Here is a 26,513-nt window from a genome sequence, read left to right as displayed (position 1 = left end):
GGTGAATAATTTCAACCATATGTTTGATTGTTTTTTTGTTTGTTTTCAAGAAGAAAAATGGTAATAAACCAGCATATCATTTTTTATTCGTCCAGCTCAACCATCAACGGTTCAACTTTTTAAGAGATATTTTGTTTGCCATATGATATATTTTGCTGTTTGGTGCAACTCTGTTTCAGACACTCGGGCACCTGAAAAAAACATTGATGAATAAATAATTTACTATTAAATTACATTTTGTTTGAATACTAATTTTTATTACAGTGACATGATTGAAATGTTCACGTTTTTGCTCAAAAGTACATGCTACCCATGTTAGCTGCTATGCTAATTGGTCAAGAACAAACTCAGCCATGTAATAGTTTCGATAAAGTCGAGTTAGCTAATATTTGTATTTTTCTGATAATGTGAATAAGAGGGGTGCAATGGTGTGAGTGACACACTCCATTATGCCTGACAATTGAGAAAAAAAAATAATAACAATAGAAGAGAGGGCTTGGGTATAAACATGGTGAGCACAATTAGCTTGATGTCGTCATTTCTGCTGAGTCATGTAGCTCACTTTTTTTCCCCCTCTTCCTCGAGATGGCTAAAAAGGTTTCAGGAACAGGGTTGCGTGTATGCTCTGAGCATAATTACTACTATTTCAAATATGTCTGTGGAAAAACTAAATGTTTTAGTAATTGCAAAGAAGACATACCAAAAAAAGATTAAAAACGTTTGGGTTTGTTTCTATTCTATTTGATATGTAGGTTGGTGAACAAGAGGGAGGGACTAGAGGAGAGAAAAAAATTAGATGGAGCTCGAGCTGTTTGGAAGAATGAGAAGAAAAGAAATATTTAGGTATTTTTGTACGGTAACATTTTGTCTCAGGACAACTCATTTACACAAATCCATGTTCTGTAATGACCCATTTGATGCATAATATTTAACAAAAAAAAAAAAAAAAAAAGGATCATCTATTTTTCTAAATGTGGTATGGCCCTTGGAGCACTTTGGCCCCTGAGAGGATCAAAAGATCTCCACAATGATGCCACCACGTCGACCACTCGGGGCGTGCGAATGTGGTCGGGTGGGTGTTCGTGTCAAAGTGCCGTCGAGTGGGATTGACGGACAGGTGGGCTCCGGCTTGTCAGGGTGACGCGCCTTGAAGGGGTGGAGTAAGCAGAAAGCAGCGGAGAGGCCGGCCCCGGCTGCGTTGCGTGTGTCCGTCCATCAGTGCGAGCCGCGCCATCATCCGCCTCCTCCTCCTCCTCATCCGCCGCCGCCGCCGCCGCGGAGGAGCCCTCGCTTCCTCGTCTCGTTTTGTGACGCTTTTGTTTGTTTGTTTGTTTTTTTAATTCGAGAACAATCACATTTGACGGAGAGAGTGTGTCGGGCTCGCGCATGCCCAATGACTGACACGCCGAGCGAGTGCGGACTCTAAACGTGTCATTCTTCTTTTTTTTTTTTTTTTTTTTTTCCTCCCCTCCTCGTTCCCACAGAGTGTCACGGAAGCTCCCACGGCCCGCAGCACGGCAGCCCCCCCGCCGCCGCCGCCCCCCTCCACCGCCAGAGTTCCGAACTGCTCCGCAGTACTTTTGGAGCCGCTAAGGTAGGAAATAGTCCCGTAAAAAGAGCGTCTTGGCACGGAGGGGGGAGCCCCCTCGCTTCCCTTCCACGAGCCTCCTCCGGTACAGCCACACGGAACCTTCCGCCAACTTCGGTCGGACCTTCTCCCCCCGTTTTTGCGGAAATACTCGCCTCGAGTAATGCGTTAAAAGCTCCATTTTTCTTTTTAAACACCCAAGCAACGCGAAGGAAGGATCTACGCGAAGACTCCTGGGACTCGCCTTCGCTTTTTTTGTTTTGTTTTGTTTGTTTGTTTGAGAAGTTCGGGGTCTCTGCATGAAAAGTCCAGCAGCTGCAGCATGCCGAGGAGGAAGCAGCAAGCACCGCGGCGCTCATCAGGTACGTCCCGGTGTTATAAACAAACACACCCTCGCTCACCACACGCACTTTAATTGACTCGAAACAAACACACTAGAGATGTGTTCGATTTACGCAAAGTGTTGCACGCAACATATTGTATTTTTCATGCAAATTGTGTTTTTGTGCGTGTCTGTATTTATTTTAGGGAACCAAGATACTTTTAGTGGCAAGGGCATAATGGTAAACTCAATATTTTACCAAATTTGAATTATTTTGGGAACATACTTGTATTTTCTTGGTCATGAAACTAATAATAATTATCCCTAAATCTGTATATGGTAACCAAAACACCTCAATTTTACCCTTGCTACTTATTGGCTGTATTGTTTGATCCTTTTTAAAAAAAAAAACAATTTTTTTTTTTTGGGGGGGGAATGTTGCTATCAAGCAAGTTCCCCTAACTTGAATATATATATTTTTTATGTGTCAATACGTTAGAAGTGTAAAGAGCCTGCCCCAAAAAAGAGCAAAAGTGTCTTATTTTCAGCTTGCTCCAGCATTGCCATCCTCAATTTGATGCTTTATTGATCGCCTGTCACACTGCCGCCTTTCATCTATTCATTGGCCATAAACATCAACCAAATCGGTGGCCACGCATGCGCCCAACAGCTGGATTCATTGGGTCACTTTTTTCTTTTTTTTTTTTTTTTTTTTTAACCCCACCTGACAAATTGAAAGAAAAGTTCTCAAACAGGGGATGAATACAAGGCGATTAATTCCCAAAAAAGGAGGGGTAGAGAGGGAGGGAGGGGGGCTGTTGCTGGGCGTCCAAGGGGGGGGGGTTTGTTGGAGGAGGAAGAAGAAGAGGAGGCGGAGGGTGCTGGGGCGTAGCGAGATCACAGGGGAAGAAAAAGCCGGAAAAGCAGCCTCTTAACGCCGTGACCTGACCTTTGTGTTCGGGAGGTGTCGGACGAGCAGGAGTCATGACCCGATTTGTAAATTTATGAAGAATTGACCACCGAATACCTCCTCCAAGGTGGTTTTTATCGCTGTTGGTCACCAAAATTACACAAATATTACCTGGCCAATTTCCTTGGGTACACGGACTAAGGAAAAAAAACAAAAAACTTTTTAATGTATTCAGGATGATGAGTGGTGATTTCCACATGCTTTCCTGTTAGTGTACCAGAAAAGAATGCGTGAATCTAAATGGGAAAAATTTACATACTGTATGCAGGAAGATTTTTTGTATTTTATTATTTTTTTTGGGGGGGGGGGTCTCTTTGTGTGTTTGAATACCATCTATCACACCATGATCCCACAATACTGCTTCACCAAAGCCCTAATAGAAGATGTGACGTGAATTCACATTTGCCGTTTACATAGAACCAACCAAAGGCGGGATATAGCCGCGACTTTGTGTGCTGTTCACACAGCCACACGGCATCCCATCATCAGATAATTAGGTGGCGGCAGCGTCTAGTGTGACGTATAAAATCCATGTTGGACAGCAACAACAGGGCAGGAGAAGTAATATTCAGGTGTTCAATGTCATACCCCGTCACAATGTATCATTCCGCAATTCCCTTAGACACAAGTGGTGTCTGTTATGACTCTGATACTACTTCTGAAGGCAGAAAATTTGCATGCTCAACTTTGCCCCCCCTTTTTGTGTCTGTGCCTTAGTACAGAACAGTGACATGGTGGGGAAAAGGCAGAATTTTTATTTTTTTTTTAAAGGCCATTTTGTTCACATTCCTCACTGAATACTGCATTAATCTTAAAGACAAACTGTAGCTCTATGTGTAGCTATTAAGTACATATTTATCAATATCGTGACATATTGTATCATCCTTTACAGTGCAACAGGTGTCGCTATTGTCACACTTGAATATTTTCTTATTTTTGTCATGTGAATGCAGATCAAACTGTCATAAATTTTCTGATTAGTCTGACCAAAATTATCACGGTTATTCACACAGTATTGTTATGATATTGTTAAAGTAGCAGCTGGTTTTCTTAGCATTCATATGAAAACGAGAATTCGGAAACTTTAAACTTTAAACATATTAAAATTCCAGCCCAAGTCCCCTTTTTCACTGCAAAAAAGCCTTTGATTTGTCTTCCACCATGTTTAGTTGTAGAAAAACCTCTGACATGGCTTGGCTAACAACTTTTGTCTGCGCATCGGACTCGCAAACACTAAAAATACTAATAATGCTAATTCAACGGTAGTACTAATTGTCTGGAATTGTTATCACAAAACCATTTGATCTCTAATTGTGAATCTCTGCATTTGTCCAATCATGTAAAATAGAAGAATTCTTGGATGTGCCTTCATCAATTCAGTAGATATCTCGCAGAATCGCTGTACCGTGATTTAGCGGTAGTGTTGGAAAAATATCGCAATATTGCGTCATGAGTTCCAAAAGTCATTCCATCCTTTCAGAGTCACTTAGTTGTTCCATGCCGGGACTTTTCAGGCCTTTGTAAGTTTCCTGCGAGAGTCTTGCTCCTGTGTGATTGACAACCAAATGGCAGCAGAAGCCGTTTGAAGTCCACGCCGCGATGACCATAGCCAAGCGAACGGAATGCTAAGCAGGCGTCGGCAAGGAAACGTGAGGTTAAGCAGACTTAATCAAGGTTGCGGACGCGGACACTTTGAACTGGTCCCGGCTGTAATGTCTAATTGACAGCGGGCTTCGCTGATGGATGTGCTGCCGTTTGAAGAGCGCGCCGCAAAAGAAGGGTGTCTCGGTGCCGGGTTGAAGCCTTTGACCGTTGTGGTTACTTCCAACAAGTAGCGTATGTTTTCACCAGATTTGTTTGTGTGCAACTTCACGTCTCGCTTTTGATGTATCACACCAGATTTCTTTTATTATATAACACATTGCTGACATCAAGTTTGTGTACACGTGATCAGAAGCTGTGTCATAAAATCTGGTTTGATGCGGCTGTGATCCAGATTATGTTCATCCTGCAAAGAACCATCTTGAAGTCAAAACGGTCTCCACATACGGCAAGAGTGCCATGTGATTACTCCCAGCCAATCAGCAGAGACAGGCAATGATTTTATGGGGGGGAAAAGTATGTTTAATAGAAAGTTACTAAAGTAAATGAGTGATCTTGTAATGTACTATATTATCTTGTAATATACTGCATAATATTGTTGGCATTAAAATTATTTTTAAGGTATTTCGGTGAGTTCTATCCACTCATTGAATCCATTACCAACCCAAGACCATTTTATTTCAATTCTATTGAAATGTAATCACATACCAACATAATTTAAGTGCTATTCACCCTATTTAGTTAGATTTCATTCATTAAAAAAAAACATTCACTGCCTCATTGTGACTTATGCAAGGAACCAAATGTGGTCTTTCAACAAGCTAAATATGGTTCCTTGGTGTGTGGATCCCATCAAAATTTTATCAGATTAGGATGTCTTGTTGTAGGATCTTAACAATCATTTTTACATTCTAGATCCAGATGCAAGTTGCTGTTGAGCTCTAACATGGAGCACTGGTTGATTTTACAGGAGGCTTTCTGGTCTACTGTGTGACCGGCACGCATCCAGCGCGAAGAGTCTAAGTTTACAACGCCCCCGTCCCTCCCGGGAGCGTGTTTACATCCCCGGCCAAATATCTCCAGATTTGTCCCCTGAGGAGTAAAACAAAAAGCAGCTTCGGCCTCTCGGAGGGAAAGAGGGAACATTTCAATGGCTCCTTGTGTGTTTGCGTGTGCACCGCTTCCAATAGTCTCCGTTTCATCAGTCACAGGGATGCTTTTACACTCCGTAATGGCATTCGGGCCTATCTCCTTTATGGCCACTGACAATACATCAGTGTTCCCTCATCTGGAACCACATTAGTGCATCTGTTGGTTTTGGCGGCGCAGTTCAGTGCGTCGCCATTTGAGTGCGGTACCTTTTTTATTTTTTGGCTTTTTTTTTTTTTTTGCTGCAGTCATTTGTCGTCATTTTCGGGAAGGCGTGTTTATGTGCAGAAGGTCGGTGATTAAAATCAACGCAGCAATGTCAAGTGTTTTTAAAGATTCGCTTTAGGCAAGAACGGGACAGATACAGCAGACCTTTTGCAGTCCCATCGTATATTTATGGCAAAGCATCTCGAGCAAAGAAATGTACAAAATTAGAGAGAATGCTACTAAGGAAAAGTTGAGGTTACTGTATTTGTCCAGATGACCCACTGCCCCTTTTTTGTTCAAAGTCAAAAAAGGCATCCCGACTTCTTGCTTTTGCCAGCCACAATATCTTAAATCAAAGTGCGCCACACTCTTTCTAATGAACGTGTCAACTAATCACTCAACATGGCAGAGTAATTACACAATGACACAGATTGCGTTACAGTCACAGGAAGAAAAAAAAAGGACGACGAGCGACGGTCCTAGTGCACTCTGGGATGGCGACAGATCGCAGGGAGTGGCTCGACGTTCCTGAGCGAGGCACCAGTGATGTGAAATACATCCCAGTGTGCATGCATGTTCTTATGAGTAATCCCAACTAGTTCCTGGCCTAATTGGACTGCAAACGATGTACAAATGGGCATGATAAATGTACGCATCCAGGTCTTTTATTTATTTATTTTATTTTATTTATTTATTTATTATTTTTCGGGGGGTAAAAAAATGACAATTTTGTAGCTCACAGAGGGCACAACTAGTTTGCTGCCTAAATGGGCTGCAAAAGCAGAGAGGGCATGATCAAATGGATATATTTGATCAATCGTGTAATTTATCTATTGTTGGTATCAACGAGGTGTTGTCGTTGTTGGTTATTACTTGGCAGCAAAGGTTGCAATTCATTCAGGCTTTATTAGTTTGCTCCCTAAACGGGCTGGGGCTGTAGTAGGAATAGCCCTGATCAATAGTTTTGCTCAGCATACGTAATTTTTTTCATCCAACTTATCAATAAGTTATATCAATAAGTATTTACTTGCTTTGTCTTTAAGTGATGGAGCCATCATGGATTTTACTGCTACCAGTTTGCTGCTTAAACAGGCTTTCGAAGTAGTAGAGAGAGGCATGTTGCATTGCATCGGTTTTTGATTGTCAATGGGCTATTTTGAGTCAGCTTTTTGTATGTATTGATATGGGTTTTGCTGTTGAATAAATTGCCAGATTTTGAAGTGATTGAAGCATTGGGCAGCACAGGGTCCAATTATTTTGCCTCCGAAACGGCCAAAAAAACAAACAAAAGTAAATGCTGAGAACAGAATACTAACATCTGTTTGTTTTTCGTTGATGCAAAGGCAATAAAGTCCTGTTCCGAGCACTGCTATTAATACACTTTGTTGTTGTTGTTGTTATTAGCTCGCATGGCGATTTAGCACACGGCAGCTGTCAGCCAAGGAAGGCGGCAAGCATCAAGCTATTAGCACCTCACCGACACTCTTATCTGGAAGCCATCCGATAAAGCATTTAATGACATTTGTCAGGGCTCGGTGGCGTGCTGCATGAGGAAATATTTGAAGCACACAGAAAAAGTGTGTGTGTACGCACGCATCCCCCAGTTTGTGCAAGTGTGATCCATTGATAAGCAACCGTATGCAAAGTGTCATTAAGGGGTGACATTGAGTGAAGGAGTCAGTGGATGTACAGGGTTTCTGCAAATCGTGGCTAAGAGCGTTTATTCACTCAACTGCAGATGGGGGAGGCCTTTAGTTGTACAAGCATAGTATATTACAATTCATGTCAAGTGAAAGTGAGGTTTAAAATGAAAAACCGAATGGTGGCAGACTGAGCAGAATATAGGCAACCGTTTACAGGCCTCCATAGGTACTGATGTTTTGGTCCGCAACCAGATTGGTTTATGCTTTAATATCCGCATGTGAACAATCACATCTATGAACTGAGTTACTTAGTTACTAAGGTTTGTTTGTTTTTGAAGTCTTTGTCAGAGGTTGAAGTGATGCATGCAGATGGATGAAAGTCCAAAGCCCGTGTCTATGAAGTGAAATACTGTACTTACAGTTGCTACCTGTTTGTTAGGCAGGCACTTATTTGTCTTGCATACAGCACGTCGGCTCCTTGGCAGAGGTTTGAGGGCTACATGAAGTGGGACGACTGAAAGTCAAAACCCCGTCTATGAAATCGGAATCTTATGGTTATTACTCATATGTGAAGGAGGCGTTCATTTTTCTTTAAGATACATCACTATTAGTCTTACATCCGGCACGGTTTCTCCTTGGCGGGGGCTAAAGTGGCGCAATGAAAGTCAAAATGCTGCGTCCATGAAATCGGATATTTTTGTTTAATTATAACTATCAGGGCGGCACGGTGACCAACTGGTTAGAGCGTCTGCCTCACAGTTCTGAGGTCTGTGGTTCAATCCCTGACCCCCCGCCTGTGTGGAGTTTGCATGTTCTCCCCGTGCCTGCGTGGGTTTTCTCCGGGCACTCCGGTTTCCTGCGATTGGCTGGCAACCAGTTCAGGGTGTACCCCGCCTCCTGCCCGTTGATAGCTGGGATTGGCTCCAGCACTCCCGCGACCCTTGTGAGGATAAGCGGCTCAGAAAATGGATGGATGGATATTACTATCAGTTTGTGATGGCCACGTTGGTCTTACATCCGGCATGGCGTCTCCTTGGCGGAGGTTACAGTGACACATGAAGGTGGATGAGTGAAACAAGTGAAATATTCCTGAAATTTGGCCGACCAGCCGTGCGACAACGTAAAGGCATTCAGCCCAGCCGCCGTGAGTTAAACTTATATGCCACTTTAATGAGGTTGGGGGGAAACAGGAAAGCCTGGCTTTCCACTCCAGTACAACAAAAGAATCCTTGACAAGGAAACAAGGTCAGTTTTTCTCTTTTTTTAACGAATCAAAACTTTGAGGCATAAATACGCCCTGCAGCTAGTACGTCGTCACCAATCAGCCCAGTGTCTGATGCTAATTTGCTGTTTAAAGACATGGAAAAAAAAAAAATGAACTGAGTTCAGAGACACAACCGCATGAGCTCATTGCACATTTTTTTTGTCGTACAGGTTTCGTTGTGTGGCACACAAAGCAAGGAAGAGAGGGAGAAAAGTGATGAGTCATGATTTAGGGAGGACTTTATGGGCTTGTCATGACGGTTGCTTTGCGTGCAAGTTTTACACCTTGGTGTTTTTGTGATTGTTGTCCACTTTCGGCCCTTTGTTACATCACAATGTGTGTCCTTGTGCAAATCGTGCTCACACTAGTTTTATTGCCACCTGATTTGCTTTCATTGCTGGATTTTTTTTAGCATCTTTTATCATAAAACATATTTTATCATACAAAAAAATACAATAGTATTTTGCAGCTATGTTGTGGGAAACATTTTCTGAAATATTTTTATACCTTCCACATGCTTCAAACATATTTAAACTTATTAAAATACTTCTCACTGTCTTGCAAGTTACATATTGCAGTAATTCTACAACAACACTGAGGCAGAATGGCTGTAGAGTGTAGACCAATATTTCTCTAAATAATAGGCTAATTAGCTTGGTTCGAGCTGTTTATCACTCCCAGTTGATATTTACTGTAAAACTGACACATTAAACAAATTAGAAGTAACGTACTGTAAAATTTAACACCAAAATATTCAACCAGACCATATAGTTTTCTCTAATAAAGTGAACTAGTTTAATGCTAACATATAATGCAAAACAGAATAGCTGGGCTAATGAACATTAGCTCAGATGTAAGGGTAATTATAACATTTCAAACAACTGCTGCTTTAACACATGGAGCAGCAACACACGCAAACAGAGTATCGAACAGTATCACTGGCATATATTCTCTCTGCTCTGAGGGAACTGTAGATAAATTGGGGACCTTCTCTGCCTCTTCTTCTTGCTGGTAATTGTTGCATCTCCTCCAGTAGACAGCGTGATAATACACTAAAGGTGTACAACTCTAAATTTGGACTTTTGGAAATAATAATAATAATAATAATACAGAAGTGTTCGTATGTCCAAAATGTTCATGAGGTCAATGTTCAGTAGTAGTACCGGTATTTGAAATCTGCGTGGTAGCTGGGGCACGGAGGAGGAATCACGAAACAGCGGGTAAAAACTTGCAGTTAAAAAAGACACCCAAAAGACATCCAACTTAGTGGTACATTGGTGAATTGGTAACAGATTTTATGATGTCAAAGATATGAGAGCCAGAGGCAAAATTTCTTAGCGGGAAAATCCCTGGTTTACCTGAAGTAGCCTCCAGCAGCCCTGAACATCTGGGCGGGCGAGGCAGGAGACACCAGACGGCGAGATAAGCGTGTCGGTCGAAGGCTGCGACGGTTGTCCCGTGTGAATGAAAGCTATCTAAAGTGACAGACGAACAGCACTCGCAGCTGTGAATGCTGCCGTGGCTGTGACAGGTGTCAATTAAGACTACTGCAGAGGCACCCGATGTCTTTTATTCTCTCGCTCTCTCCCCCTTCCTCCATTCCATGTGAGTTGCCTTTTTGGAAAAATAACATTTTACCCACCAGGTCCCTGCGGAACGCCTAGGCTAATAGATAGCTCTTCTTCACTTAACGCTTTTTATTTATTTATTTGCCAGTGGTCCTCTTTATCGTTTCTGTCTGGAGTGTCTTTGCAGTCCTCACAACATTCCCAGATACCAAAGTCCATAAAATGCATGGAAACAAACTTTCGTGTGGAAGTAGTTATTTTGACATTGGTAATAGTCAAAAGGCTAGTTAGCACAATGGCATTAATATTATAAGGGTTCCGTTTAGATTTGGGAGGCAGCTTCCAGCAATTTGTTTAATTTATTTATTTTGATTTATTTTTTTTCTTTACGGTATTTAAATAAGTTAGTTTATTTTTTTATTTTTTTTCATTTTTACAATAGGTATATTTATGAATAGTTTTATTTTCAGATGAGTTTTTATATATATTTTCAAAGATGTTTCCTTACATTTTTAATTAATAAACAAAACAAATTACTAAATATTTTAATATACATTTTACAAATTGTTTTATTTTCATTTATTTAGTTTTAATTGTATTGATTTAGATGATTAATTTCAATGTATATTATTTTATATCAGTAACTTAAATTATTCTGAGTAATTTCAATGTATCATTTTATTGATCAATTATTTTGTTTATAGAAATATTTTTAAATGAAGTGTTTTTACATGTTTTTTTCACTTTTAACTAGTTTTTTCGCACTTTCTAAAACAATTTTTAAGGCTTTTTAATTTTGTTTATTTAATAAATGGATATAATTATTACATTTAGATGTATTGGTATTTAGTAAATGGATATTTTAAAACATTTTTAGAATTTATTTTCCACAGATGTTAGATTTGGAATCGATTTCTTTTGAATCTCATATTTAAAACAGTACTACATGTGTACAGTCAGAGGGACATAGTTGCTTGTGATGAAAACTCAATACAGTCGTTCTTTGACATTTTCAACAGTTTTGTGAGCCTGTGATCAACTAATCAGATCAGACATGTCAGCGGGACGCATCCGCCCCGCCTCTAAGGAAAACCAGAAAACGCTAATTTGCCTGTGGAGTGAAACCCTCAATTTCCCATCTGATTTGCGTCCCGACACTCCGGTCACAAGCTTTAGCGTCAGTGACTGAAAGAATGAGATTGTCTGGATGAAGTGAGACGCCTCCTTGTCCTGTAAAGCGACCGGCCCGGACGCCCATTCGTTTCCCATCAGGCACTGCTGCGGTTTCTCTCAGCTGCTTGCACAAGTCATCACTTTGACAGGATGCTCACTTGTCCTGCTGCAGTGTTTTGTAAAAAATAAATAAATAACTTGTACATCATGCCAATAGACTGGCAGAATACAATACACCAGTTGTTGGCACGCTCCTGAATTGATATCACTGTTTTTCATATTCAGTGGCTGTTATTGAGCTTTAATCCTTTGGAATAATGGCTTATTAAATTAATTTATCAATCGAAAAATCACTTAACAAGATAACCAATCAGGACAGATCTAATTGGAAAAACGTAATTGATTAGGTGTAATTTGTTGAACAGAGTTTTTATAATTTTTAAGATGTTCTATTTTAGATGTTTTTTTAATTAAATTGTGTTATGTATGTCATGCATAAAATAACCTTTATTTATTATGTATGTAAAATCTAGCCAAATGAGAGTATGTTTTCAAGATAGTGGCCAATTTGTCTCATTTGTGTGTGGCCTCCGCAGAGCCTTTTTCTACTCTGTCTTCTACGAGATCAGAATCAGCCCCTCATTAGTTAGTTAAATTTCATTTTCATAGATTATATGTGAATAGTCTCAATGATTTTATTTATGTATAGTTGTGTACAGTAGAGACAAAACCGTGACGAAACAACTCCAAAGGTGGCTTTATCAGTCATGTGTATGGCCCCTAAATTTGTGTATGCACTCCCTACCAACATGGATTATTTTTTGTGTACAGAGTACCCCCGCTATTCGCAAATAGTAAAAACCCATGGATAATTGACGCCCGTTATGATTGCATTTGAAAAAAGTAAGTTGGGGCACTCGTAAGTCAATACTACGTGTATCGCAGGGGTTAGGTTCCAGACCACCGCAGTAGGTGGAATCCGCGAACTAGCGACCACATTTTTTTGATTTATTCATATTTTAAAGCTTTATGAACCTTCCCAGACCTACAGTATTAATCTTCCTCACACTCCTTTTAATCTTTACCATACTCTTATAAACATACAATAAAAACTGTACACTATGTACATTTTATTTCTTGTAATTTTAGGCAAAAAAATATTTTCCCACGAAAAAATTATAGCGTACACTCAAATCCCACAATATGGGAATCACGATACAGCGAAGGAACACTGTGTATAGTGTAGACAAATGGGTGACTTAGAAGTGTTTTTTGCCTCGACGTGCTTGTATATACTCCCGACAACATCCTCTGTGGGATCTCCTCACAAACCTGCATCATGGTGTCCTAGACCGAGTGAGGTCCTAAATGGTAGATTCAGCACACACGTAGGTTAAAGTTCATGTTTATTATATTGGGGAGATGTGCATGTATGAAAAGAACAGCCGGATCGTCATTGGATTTGAGGTTTTTAACGCAAATCTGTTTTGGAGTTGGATTCCTCAATCTTAACAAGTGGGAACATTACACGCAGACGACGCTCTTTTGAAGTCAAAAACTCATGACTGTCACATATTTTCCGAGAGGCCATTTCCCTTCATGCCAGGCAATAAAACATGTCACTCGCAGAGGGAATCAAAGCATATTTCTGTTGGCGGCGTTCACGTAAAAGGGCAGCCATTGATCGCCATTTGCTCGAGGTTACACCAAAGTCATCACTTTGTAGTCTCCTGCTTCACCGCATTGGTGGGGAGGAGGGGGAGGGGGGCTGCTTGAATGTTGAGATCATCCCTTGTCTGTTTGACGAAGAGGTGCCACCACTACATGCTCTAAAAAGTTCAAATCTTTGTTTCAGACTTCCTACAGGGGATAGGCGGGGGGTCCTAAGCTTGGCTCTGTACCGCTAAGTCGTCTGAATGAACAAACAGCAGGACACTTCTTTACCTCGGTATCCCATCTACCTACGACGCTGTCATAAGTTATTTCTGGGATCAACAAGAAAAAAAATAACAGCTTAAGAACAAGTCATCTGATGGTAAATTGAAGCGACATAATTAGCATAGCAATGCGTCTGCTTATTTGATGTAACGACATCTTAGAACATTGTATCAAAGGAGTCACTTTGAAATGACTCGCTAATTAACAGGAATTGGATCGGGCTGATTAACGGCATCATTTGAGCCACTTCTTTGCTCGACTTCAATGCATGTAATTATCCAGAGCTTTTGCCGCGACATAAAAATGAGGCGGAAATATTGCAAAAAAACACTAGCAACGGTATTGCAGTTGGACTACCTGACTGAGTTCAAAGGGAATGTAACAAGGCACAAAAGTAAAGTTGTTTTTATAACATTCATTCATTTAGAGCGACTTGAGTAATCACATGATTTGCATTTTCTCATTTAGAGTGCAGATTTTGAACAAGATTCTCCTACAGTATACCCCAAAAAATGTAATATTCAAATGACGTAAATGTTTAGTCTTGCTTAAAATTGAAGTTTGATGTAACCCAACAGTTTCACGGCTTTTTACTGTACCTTCACCTTAGCAGACAGGAAATATTTTCTGTTACTTTAAGTAATATCAAAATCACATGACTGTTTTCTTACTAATGATGGTGCATTTTTTTTTTCAGAATCTTACTAAAACATGTTAGAAGGGTAAGGGAGGGGAAATGAGATCAAATAAAGCAAACATTATTTCTTAAAATTGAATTGGCTAACAATAAGCAATTGATTAGCGCTCCGGTCGGCTTCATTATTTTAATTTTTTTATGACCTCACCGGCCAAGACACAGGAGCTTAAAATAAAGTATTTTTTATCACTAATTACTGGTAGGTTGGATTTTTAACTAAAAAAAAAAAAAACAACTAAAACTTGACAAAAGACAAATGTTAGGATAAATGCTACCAAAATATTCAAGTAAAGTCTTCCTTAAAATTTCATTGTCTAACAATACTCTTTTGATTTCGCTCAGTATCACAGCTTTTTTTGTGGGTGTGTTCTGGACAAAGGAACTCAAAAATGCAGATTTTGTACAAAATACTAATAAAACTTGTCAGAAGGGGAAAATGCTACCAAATATTCACGTAAACGTTTAAACTCAAAATTCAATCTCCGAACAAAAATTGGTTGGTGGAGCTCTTGCTGAGCTGAATGTAACTCGCCAATTTATAACTTTTTTTATGACATTACATTGTCATGTACAAATGTAATGCTTTAAAAATATTTTCCTACAATGTAAATACAGCATAGATTTTGAATAGAATCCTACTAAAACCTGTCCGAACATACCGGGGAAATGTTAACAGATTTTTCCCATAAACACTTCTTGCTTAAAATTGAATCAGTAACTGTAATTGCGCTCCTGTCCAGCCTGATAGAACCTGATAATTTAAACTTTTTTTCTAAACTCACTGTATCAGACATGGCAGTTTATTCCCAAATCTGAGTGGGTGAAAATGTGTTACCCTCCACTGGATCTCTGGATTTTTGGGATCTTTTATGTATGGAGTGTCTAGACGGGAAGCAATGGCAGGACAAGGCAAGAAAGAAAATGGGGAGAAGAGTGACAGCAGACAAGAAAGAATGAGAGGAGGAGGGGGGCGGCAGTGGAAAAAGAGGAGGCTAAGCGACAGAAAGAAGTGAAAGAAAAATGACTTGAGCGATCGGCGAAATAAAGCGAGCGGGAGAAAAGTATCAAGGCAAATGGCGAGGGTGGTTGGCGGGCAGCGTCGGAAGGGGGGGAGAGAAAGCATTTGGATGTTGGAGCAGAGAAAGAGAGGGGAGGATGTCACCCATGGCTGCCACTCATCACTCACAGCCAAATGACGCTGTTTTTTTCTTCTCCTTCCCCCGCCAGTCTCCCCTCCTCCTTCTTCCCGCCGTGGGAGAGGGGACGCCATGAGAGGAGTTTAGTAGGAGGGAGCTCAGCCCGACCCAACAGGGTCACTCAGAGTTCACAACCTCCAGGTGGGGCTCTCCTCCACCACTGCTGTTGTTGTTAAAACTGTCCGGGCGGGGACGGTGATGGTTTACATGATACGTCCTAATAGAAAAATGTGTTATTGTTTGAAGTTTTTTGAAAAGTTTCAAAGACAGATGCTGTCAAAGCAATCCCTGTTGTAGAAATGACTGGAAAGGTGTAATATGCATGCCAGGTCACGAGTGGGCCGCTTTTGGCTGTTATCCAAAACTGGCCTCATCCGGCATATTTGGAATTTGACTCGTCCGATGAGCCGCCATTTTCCTTTGTCAACAATGTTATCTAGTTTTTTCTTTAAGTTTGAAAAGTTTCACATGAACACATTTAGCTACAAAAAGAAAAATGAAAGTGAAACATCTAAAATTTGACTATCACAGTGCACCGCCATTTAAGTTTTACGACAACAACATCGCACTGCATGTCTAAGTTTTACGGAGACAACAAAATAGTCAAAACCATCCCTGATCATGAAAACAATTGAAAATGCTGAAGTATGCATGTGAGTACAATAGTTGGCGACATTTTGTGAAGCTCTAAAGCACAATTTTTCCAAGAACCTCCTCATAATCCTAATGCCAATTAAACATAATAACCTTGTGTACCCCAAATGCCATAGGAATGAAAAAGTGGAATATTTTCAAGAAATTCGGAATGCTAAGATAACTTTTTTTTTTTAGAGAAATAAGTTGTAATGTTATGAGAATAGTCATATTTTTCCAATAAAAAGTCGTAATCTTCACAAAAACAGACCTATTTTGTCAGGATAAAAAGTTACTAACCTTATGAGATGAAAGTCTTTATTTTTCCAAGATAAAGTTGTCATATTATGACGTTAAAGTTTAACATAGGAAGAAAGTCATATTTTACTGAGTGAATTTCAGAAGTAAAATTTTTATTCTGGAAAAGATGCCTTTAATCTCTGAAAAATAGGACTATTCTCGGAAAAAAATATGCCATTTGTTCTAGGAGAAAAAATAGGACTTTATTCCTTTAATTATATGCCTTTTGTGAAAAAAGAAAAAAAGACTTCATGCAGAGATATCAGATTTGTGATTATAGGTCACAAAGACATCAGAGCTTTTAATTAGCCCAAAGCTAAGGAGGGAGGAGTCATTGCTTTTTGTTAGTAAGTATACTGTATGTAGGTATGTACTTTTTTCAATGATACGACATAATTTATCGCAAATTCTTACAAGCTGTGGGTCACGGACCCCGGTTTCCGAACCCCTGTTTCAAACGACCCAAAACTTAAACCACTAGGTATGTACTTTTTTCAATGATACGACATAATTTATCGCAAATTCTTACAAGCTGTGGGTCACGGACCCCGGTTTCCGAACCCCTGTTTCAAACGACCCAAAACTTAAACCTGGACGTGGTACTAGCATGTTGTTTGTTTGTTTGATGCGTGTTTGCGTGAGAAGAAACACTTCCTTCTGGGATTGGCGAGCTTCCCATTCCCATCTTGTGTGTGTGTCAGCTCCACTTGTCCTCGTCGTTTCTGGGAAGCGTCAGCCGCCGTTCAGAACTCAAACGACCTGTTCTTTTTTTTTTTTCTCCTCTCTCCCTCCCTCCCCTCCCCCTCCCTCCACCACCACCACGTCCTCCTCCTCGCTCTCCTCCTCGCACCAAATTTGGGGAACAGCTGGGGCGGCCATGACGATGATTTGTCTCCCTCTGCCCGTCCGCTTGACAGCTTTCATAGCACGCACATGCTCGTACGCCATCGCTAATAAGCACACACACGGCGATACACACTGTAAGACACGTAGCCTTATACAGAGGCCATGTTTTTTTCTGGCCGCTGCCAAAACACGGCCATTTCCTTTAAGCCGGGGCCGCCATACATCAGCGTGGGGCCTCCCAACCCGGATGGCAGGGGCTGACAGAATGACACGTGTCATTTATCAAACGAGGGGGCGGCGGGCGGGGGGCTTGGGGGTCTCAGACAGGCTGTGTGACAAAGCCCCGCATCCAGAGCAGTGTGTCATGGGATACATGCCCACACCCACTGTCCACAAACTAAAAAACTCCCTTTATGGCTCAAGAATGTTTTTTTTTATTTACACAGTGAAAACCCCCATTTATCGCTGGTTATATTCCAGACCCACCCGCAATAGTTGGAAAGCTATGATATTGAGAGACCATTAAAAAAAAACTTTGAACACATTTAGACTTATTAAAACACATTTTCAAGTATTCCTTAGTGCCTGTTCTCACTCGCTCGCTGTCAAGAAAGGGGAGACTATCGTGTACAACTGTATCACTTTGAGGAAATGAAAAGACGACTCTCTCTCAGTTCTCTGAAGGAGGCAAGACATGCTTGCAATTTGTCTGTTCCAAGCGGTAAAACTGGCACATAAAACCGCAAATTAACATGATATATTTGAACATCAAAATGTTCAATGGTATTATTTCGCTTAAAAAAAAGTCCGCAGTCTTGATGCAAACATGTAATGTGAAACGCCATAGCCGGGCTAACGGAAGTTAGCATAGATAACCTTCATGCATCTGCTACTTTGACGCACACGGAGCAGCAACACATACAGACATACAACAATACTGGCATATACCTGCATTCTCTTCACTCTGTGGTAACGACCATTGCAGGAGATTGCAGTAGTTGGGGATCTTAACTGCCTCTTCATGCTCTTAATTACGCTGCATTTCTTCCAGTAGACCTCAGTGCTGGCCAGCATGTTGTGGCATAACGTGGTACTACACTAAAGGTGCGTAACTCGAAATTTGGAATTGCCTAACCAGGATAGAGAGACGATTGCTGGAGCATATTAAGTAACAAACAAGTACTGTGTTCAGATTTTTTTTCGGCTTTTGTTTGCAAAATTGGATTACTTTTTGCCATTGCGATAGTCTGTCCCCCATTGTTATCCACCACCTTAGAATGCAAATGGTGCAGTCCTTTCACTTAAAAAAAGATATTAAAACATTTAAAGAATCAATTTTCACCATTTGAGTCATCGTGGAACCATTACGCCTGTCCCAGAATGCAAATGGTACAGTCTAGTGTTGCAGCAATTAAATTTTTAGCATTGATTATTTGACCAATTATACCATTGATTAATTGAGTAATCGGACAAAAACTGATTTTGCATTATTAAACATGTGCCTGAGAGGTGCAGGTATTAATTTTGCCCACAGGGGGTCGCCAGCCTCACATGCCACACTATAATGTCTTTAACTTTGAGTGTGTCTGGCTTTAAAAAGTAGGGCCTGGCCTGGTGAGTGGCTTGGGAGTCAGCCAATGAGAGTGTAGAGTTGGCTGTTGTCAGCTCAGGTTTGTGGCTGGCTGTTAAGTGGCTGACCATTAGCCATTCTGTGTATTGACTGCCTGAACTTTAGTTGTGTAGCAGCTAGTGTGTGAATGTGTTGTCAAGCGTTTATTTTCTTAGTTTGGTCAAGCTGTTGTTGTTCATTAGTTAGTTAGTTATGCTATGCCATAGACACATTGCACTTGTGAAAGTGTGAAATTATCCCAAACATTGGACATTCTTGGTCTTTAACACACTCTTATTTCCTGGCTCACTGCCATCGCGCCGACTTATTTCCACACGAACTGGTGCGTGAGTCTGCAGTAACATTAGTCTGTGTGGAAACATGATCACTGTGAAGCTTTGAGGCAGAGATTTTGCTTCAACTTTTTATGCAATCAAGTTATTCAATTAATCTGTTAATCCTTTTTTTAACTTCACTTCTTTGCGGAATTTGATTGCTTTATGCCATCACGATCAAAAATTGTACAGTCCCATCAGCTTGAGTCATTTTGCGTCAACCAGAAAGTAGGCTGCTAACTAACAAACAAAAAAAATGCAAAATTCACTGCTCAAATTTTGGTTTCTTTTTTTGCTTTTTTTAAGTCACATAACCACTGCCCAGAATGCCAATGGTACACTCCCTTCCGTTAATCTTTAGTACCAAGTAGCCTGCTAACTATCAAACCCCAATACCGCGTTCTGTTCTCTTTGCATGCGCGCCGCAACAGTCCCACCATACGCCTCTCTTCCTCCTTCATCACGTCCTCTTCTGTGATCTCCGCCCCACCCCGCCGGTCCCTCCCGCCGTGCCCCAACCTTCCCCCACTCTTCCCATCATCTCCTCTTTCAAGCGCCCGTTCATTTGTCTTCATAAGCTTAATTTATTCGCTCGGCCTGCAGATGCGCGCTGACACACATCAGTCTCCCTCCCACGCTGCATGACGCACGCTCCCTGGGTGCACACCTGACCCCCCAACACACACACACACTAACATTAACACACACATATGTCATGTACTGTATTACCTCATAGCACGCACCCGTTTCACCCACTCAAACCCTCGGCGCACGGCTAAGCATTCTTGTAGATGAAGTTATGTACCCGTGTGTGTGTTTGCGTGGGTATATGTGGTAGATGGAGGGCATTTTGGGCAGGGGGGGACGGGTATTTTCTTTTTTTCTGCCATTTTCCACACCCACACAGCCGTTGGTTGTCTGTCCGCAGTCGGATATTGTGCTCTGTTGAAGGATGGCTTCCTCTCTTCCTGCCTCGCTCCGGCTGTAAGGCTGCTTTGAGCCAACGCACACACGCTTAGTTGCTTCCACACACAAATAGCTTGGACATGGCTACTGATACAAGCTCCCCAGTAAATCATTTACTCCTCACCCCATTTTTTTTTTTTGTCTTGTCAAAAAACAATATCCTAGCTCTCCCATGTGTTAGCTAAATGTTATGTCTCCAAAGTATTTTCTGTCAAATGGCTGTCTGTTGTCGTACTAGAGTGGCTCCAACTACCACAGACAAATTCCTTTTTTTTTTTTTTTTTTTTTTTACATACTTGGCAAATGAAGATGATTCTGATGAAGTATCATAGATGGTTTTCTTCTTTGTATTATCACACAATTGTATCGTGACTCTTCATTACTTGGATTCATATTGTGATTTTATCATCAAAGTCCCCCCGGGAGTGTTCCTTATTGTGTATCGTTGATGGCTTTTGTTCAGTATATAGAGTATGGCACAACCTCTTTATTGTGATATTATAGCTATCATTAGCCAGATTTTGTGATATTGTTTTGAGTTTTTATTGGGCCGACAGGTATTGTAATATATTGGAGATGGTTGTCTTCCAATACAGGGGTACATTGGCTTATGAATGACCCGACTTGCGAATTTTTCAAGATACGAGCTGTCGCTCGAATTATATATATTTTTCCCTTGATTTGTGAGCAACTATTTGAGAGACATGCTAGACATTGGCCGCAAACTCAACTCAATTCACTTTACAACAAGCAGGAGTTTAGCAAATGGTGACCAAAAAGTTATTTCCACTCCCTGTTAGAGTTTACTGTCCAATTAAACATAAAACAAAGAGAATTACACGTTGTGTATTTAAAACTACACATTGCCTTTGTCTGCTTGCTTAATGCTAACACGCAATGCAAAACACCATAAACGGGTTAACAAATTGTATCGATAGTCGTGTTGTTATAACCTTAAAACAATGGCTATTTGAACACAAACAGTGAAGCAACACAAGTAGACAGACAATAAAGGAATACTCACAGATATCAGATATTTTTAGAATCAATTATTCTATTGAGTGACCGGCACCAGATATCCATTTCGAGTCCCTTTCATTACTCTCATCAAGTCCCAGACGAACACGAGACCAGCATAGCAAGTCTGTATCTCTCCAACACAAGGTCTCTGGTGCACAAAACCAACTTCCAGGTAGTTCATTTCATGCACACGATATCTTGCGTTGGAGAGCTTTTAACTTGCTACAAATTGTCATGTTCGTATAAACATTTCAGTCTATGTACATCATATCAGAATTATTTAATAACGTCAGCTTTTTCAAACCTTTGTTGACCCAAGGCACCAATTTCATGTTAGAAAAAGCTTAGTTAACCACTAAACCAATATATAAAGTATAAATACTGAAATGAATGAGCTTGTCACAATTTAATCACAAATGTGTACTTACTCAGTGTCAAATGTGATATTGTTGCAGGGTGCCTTGACTTATTCTGTTGTATGAATGGCAACAAGTGGATACACAGGTTGATTGTACCTTTGGCCCTATAATGAAAGAGCATTGATTTGTTCTGCTTGTCATATATATATTTCTGATTAATAAAAATAATTTAAGTAATAATAATACAAAATATGTAAGACATTGATTTTCTTAAAGAGTCAACGTATCCAAAACCGAAACAAAAACCGTTACCACAAAACCGAGATACGAATCGAACCGTGGATTTTGTGAACCGTTCCACCCCAAGTCATGATTTATCGTAGACCGTTATTAGTTTTCTTCTGATATTTATAATATTGCACAATCGCTGTACCGTGATATTATAGGGATTTTGGGATAAATATCATGACTTGTTACATAGGTTTTGTAATGTATTGTGATGTTTTCTTCCAGTATACTGTATGGATGATTGTGCAATTGCTCTCATGATATTATCAGTATCGTTTGTGTTATCATATCCGGAATACCTCTGTGACTCCCACCCCTATTAAATATGCTGTTGTATTTTCGTTTTGTTATGTGCTTGTGTACGATCCCTCCCGCCTTGATCTCATACACAAATTCGGAAATGACAGTTGAAAACTTTGCCTAATGGAACATCGGCCTTCAGCAGCACTTTGTCACTGGGTAAAAGAAAAAGCATGCCAAGCATAAAGGATAATGGGTTTCACGGTGCACAATTGGCGGAATTTCCCCGGTGACACATGCGGTACAAACTGCTCAAATATTTGGGGACGTCTCGGTCGTCCTGAGCTGACTTCCACCCGGAGGCTTTTTGTGGTTCTAATGAATTTCCCTGAAGTCGCTTTTACGGTTTTTCATGTTCCTTTTTTTTCCTTTATGATCATTTTTTAACATCCCTGAAAAGAAAAGGTAATGGCATACTTTTATTTTAAAAGGTTATTCAATGCCCGTATTTCAAGGTAGATAAAAATAAATATTGAACTGTCCTATTTTACGTTTATTTAGTTTCCTACCACTTTAAATTCATCATATTTCACACCAATTCAAAGGGAGAAGAATGTGGCCGCTCAACGCAATGTTACAATGAAAACGCTAATCTTTAAGAGTGTATCAGATTCTCTGGAAATACATTAAAACTGTTTAAAAACCATGGTCATTAGGCAAAGTTATGTGCTGTAAATTTATGAGCCACTTCGTAAAACATTTCTGTGCACTAAAAACCTTGCTAACTGATGCTCACTAGCTAACTCTTTCTTTCCTTCAACAATATAATTTTAATTAAACTGAACACTAGGGCTGGGCGATTAATCGTTTTTATTTATTAGTTCCAATTTCTTAGCTAGCAACCTTGCTAGGTGATACCAGCTAGCTCGACATCTTTCTTCATTCATAAATATTTTACTAACTACTACGGCTGAGCAGTTAATTGATTTTGTCGAGTAATTCAAGTTTATTGGTCGGGACCATTTTCTTCAGTTTTCCATGGTTTCTATCCATCAGAGCACTTCCCCGCTGACATGCACTGCTTACACTTACAACATGGCTGCAAACAGAGAGTAGCTTTTTTACAAAAGATTTCAGTGTTGCCAACTTAGCAATTCGGTCGCTATACTTGGTGACTTTTCCAACCTTTCTAGCGACTATTTTTGGGGAAAAAAGCGACTAGCGTGACATGAGCAGAATTAGTTACGTACTCTTTTTCGTATGACAATCAAAGGCCCTGTGGAAAGGCCATCCGAGTTAATCGCACCGAACATTTGCCAAAAACGGAGCCCATTTATACATTGCAACAGCAGTCATTTATCAACACGTTGGAAACGTTTGACCTGTGTATGTGCTTTCATGCTGTCATTTTGCCATCTTTTCATGATGTTAAATTGTTAAACATTTAAATTGTAAATTTATTAAGGACTTTTTACGTCCATGCTTTTGGCGAAAGCAAACATTTTTCCAAGAGGAAGCACTTATTTTCTTCCAGTATCTGTCAAAAAAAAAAAAATTCATTATTTCTATGACATTTGATGAAGTTAATGCTAAAAAAAAATTTAAAAAAAAAAACTTTCTGAAAATATTCAAGCTTTTTGGTATCTGATGTTTTGAATTGGTATTTGCTTTTTCTATAAGCAAAGAGGGAGGGGGATTGAAAGCAAAAATCTTTTTTTTTTTTTTTTTTTTTTTTTTTTTTTGAGATGTTATGTTAAGGTCCTACTAAGTATTTATGCTGAATTGTATTGTAATAATATTGTGGAGATAAAAACAGTAACATCCAAAAGGAACTGTTTTGGGAGTTACTGGCGTTAGCATACTCATAAGCGGCTTTTTCTTCACAGTTCTTTAGCTAAACGGTTATGTAGCTAAAAACTGTGGCTAAATTCCCCTAAATGAATATTTGATTATTAAACCCTCCTTGGATGAAGCAGAGAGTCAAATTTGTCTGACACTTTGATTTTATCTCAGAATAATGTGTCACTGCCCAAAAACCTCAACCGAGCTATTTAGCGCAGACAGTTATTTAGCTCGAATTTATTTGAGGTGTGTGTGTGTGTGTGCATGCGTGTGTGCGCGCGCGTGCGTGCGTGTATTTTTTGCTGCTTTCCTCATCAGTGTTGTACGAGGCGAGCGTCCTTGGTATGAAGGCTGATTGATGGCTTATTGTGCAAGCGGACCCGACTAGACCTAACCGGTTACGTTTTGGCCCCGCGCCATCTCATCTTTATTTTCATGTTGTAGATACTTTAAATACATCCTAATACTCAAACTATACATATTGCTTATTACCATTGTTGCTGTATTTTGTTTTGCTTTATTTTTGTTGTTGTTGTTTTGAGCTATGTATGTTCTGTGTATCATCACTGTTCCAATTCTTCATTCTTCCTTCCTCAGACCTTAACTTTGTTTCCTTCGTCGCCGCTTGGATCCCTTGAGTCAAAGTTCCATTTTAATGCCTCCATTCATAGTCCATGAACACGCTCACATTTCTTCACAGGTTCTATTGTCTTCGCAAGTCGCAGAGCAGTTTTCCCCACCGCGGAAAAAGTTGAAAACTCGTCTGTCAATGCTTTTCCGCTCTCTATTGTCCATGCCGGCGCCGGTGATGTATGGTAATTATCCATCTTTTGGGGGTCATCCGTCAAACTGCTTGTTGCTAGGCGATGGGAGCAGATGTTGTTTAGTTGCCAGCAAAACGGGAAGATGGTCCGGGGCAGCGCAGGTGAACTCAAACTGTGTGTGTGGGGGGGGGGGGGGGTCCGTGAAACGTCAACATCAAAATGGTGCATTCTTCACCTTCAACCCTAATCCTGCATTGTAAGAACCACTCACTATCTGTGCTAAACGGCAGCCATTTGCAGTGAAAGGCAGTCAAATGTTGACGTCACAAATGTATTAACATTTCTGTAAGTGAGCATTATCATAAAACATGAATAAGCCACCTGGCTACTTGGTGAAACAGGAACCGTATTTGGTAACTTTTAAATTATGTGGCCGCATAATTTCTCCCAGCCAGTGAAAAAACTAGAGCGAGAGGGGGGGAAAAAATTCTATTATTTTTAACCCTCCTGTTATGTGGCAGGTTAAATTGTCCCATTTTAAAGTTAAAGAAATGTTAAAAGTACGGTAGTTTTCTCGGGTATGATATTCATATTTGTATAAGAATCTAAGTCAATTAGTATTTTTGCTGTATTGAATAAGAATTTTTCATGAATATCATTGCATTTCTTTGCTTATTGGCTGGGAGCAAATCACATGGTTTTACTGCCCTACACAAAGTGGTGTCCTTTTTAACTTGGCTACGTTGCAGCATTTGAACACAAATTAGGGAATAAATAAGTGAGATGTGTTTCAATTGAATACGTTGAATACGCAAGTGTTGTCTGACCTACATGGAGTCAGCCGACCAAATGTCTCATAGTGGCATCGTTTTTAATTAGCATTAGTAACGCTTTAGGTGCACTTTGCCTCAAAAAAAAAAAAAAACCCAGATGGTTTGGAATGCCTGTGCAGCACAAGAGCACGGTTGTTGTTCCAACCCTCGAGTGTGTCGATCTTTGTGTGTGTGTGTGTGTGTGTGTGTGTGCGTGTGTGTGAGTGTGAGTGTGTATACACGTGGATGTGTGTCTCAGAACAAACACTCGCCGAACAGTGCAGGAAAGTGCCGATTTCGCCGGTAAAGCAGTTGGACGATCGAAAATAAATTTGCAGTGGTACTTTGACTTACTGTATGTGTTTAATTTGCTCCGTGACCAAGCTTGTGACTCAACTTTACACTGTTGTTGTAGAATCTCTGGCCACTTTCATTCTGGAATTGCCGGTAAATTGACACACAAGAGGCGTGACTGTAGAACTCATCACATTTAGAGAATTGGTTGCCTTGGAATGGCAGTGACAATTGCTTTCAACACAAAGTAGTGTGGGCATTGAGTCTCGGGTGTTCATCTTCACAATCTGACGCAATGTCAAAAACCCCTCCATCCTGCATCGGTACCTTACACAAAGATGGCAAAAAGGCAGTCAAATGTCCGCTTTGTAAGGGGCTTCTGATAAGAAAGAATCTTGTTACTAAAATGACCAAAAAAAGACCAATAAAATAAGCAAAGCTCTAGCATCCAATGATGTACAATGGGTTGTTTTTTTAGTGCGGTTGTATCAAAATGAGAGCTGTTTCTAATGCCAATATCCATCCATCCATCCATTTTCTGAGTTGCTTCTCCTCACTAGGGTCGCGGGTGTGCTGGAGCCTATCCCAGCTATCATCGGGCAGGAGGCGGGGTACACCCTGAACTGTCCATCCATCCATTTTCTGAGCCGCTTCTCCTCACTAGGGTCGCGGGTGTGCTGGAGCCTATCCCAGCTGTCATCGGGCAGGAGGCGGGGTACACCCTGAACTGGTTGCCAGCCAATCGCAGGGCACATAGAAACAAACAACCATTCGCACTCACAGTCATGCCTACGGGCAATTTTTAGCGTCTCCAATGAATGCATGTTTTTGGGATGTGGGAGGAAACCGGAGTGCCCGGAGAAAACCCACGCAGGCACGGGGAGAACA

General features: G+C 40.5%; 1 protein-coding gene across 2 annotated transcripts in view; it reads left to right on the top strand.

Annotated features, from left to right (window-relative positions):
* Nucleotides 1-26,513, top strand: part of LOC133471111 (teashirt homolog 1-like) — a 158,640-nt gene that overhangs the window by 102,691 nt on the left and 29,436 nt on the right. For both annotated transcript variants that reach the window (XM_061760320.1, XM_061760321.1), the window contains exons 4-5: nt 1,485-1,594; nt 1,791-1,950. In XM_061760320.1, coding sequence (XP_061616304.1) covers nt 1,485-1,594; nt 1,791-1,950 — 270 coding nt within the window. The remainder of the gene's footprint in view (nt 1-1,484; nt 1,595-1,790; nt 1,951-26,513) is intronic.

This window comes from Phyllopteryx taeniolatus, chromosome 21 (assembly GCF_024500385.1).
Source record: "Phyllopteryx taeniolatus isolate TA_2022b chromosome 21, UOR_Ptae_1.2, whole genome shotgun sequence".
Lineage (NCBI taxonomy): Eukaryota > Metazoa > Chordata > Actinopteri > Syngnathiformes > Syngnathidae > Phyllopteryx > Phyllopteryx taeniolatus.
Note: the sequence above shows the minus strand (reverse complement) of the source record. Positions and strands in the feature narration are given on the sequence as shown.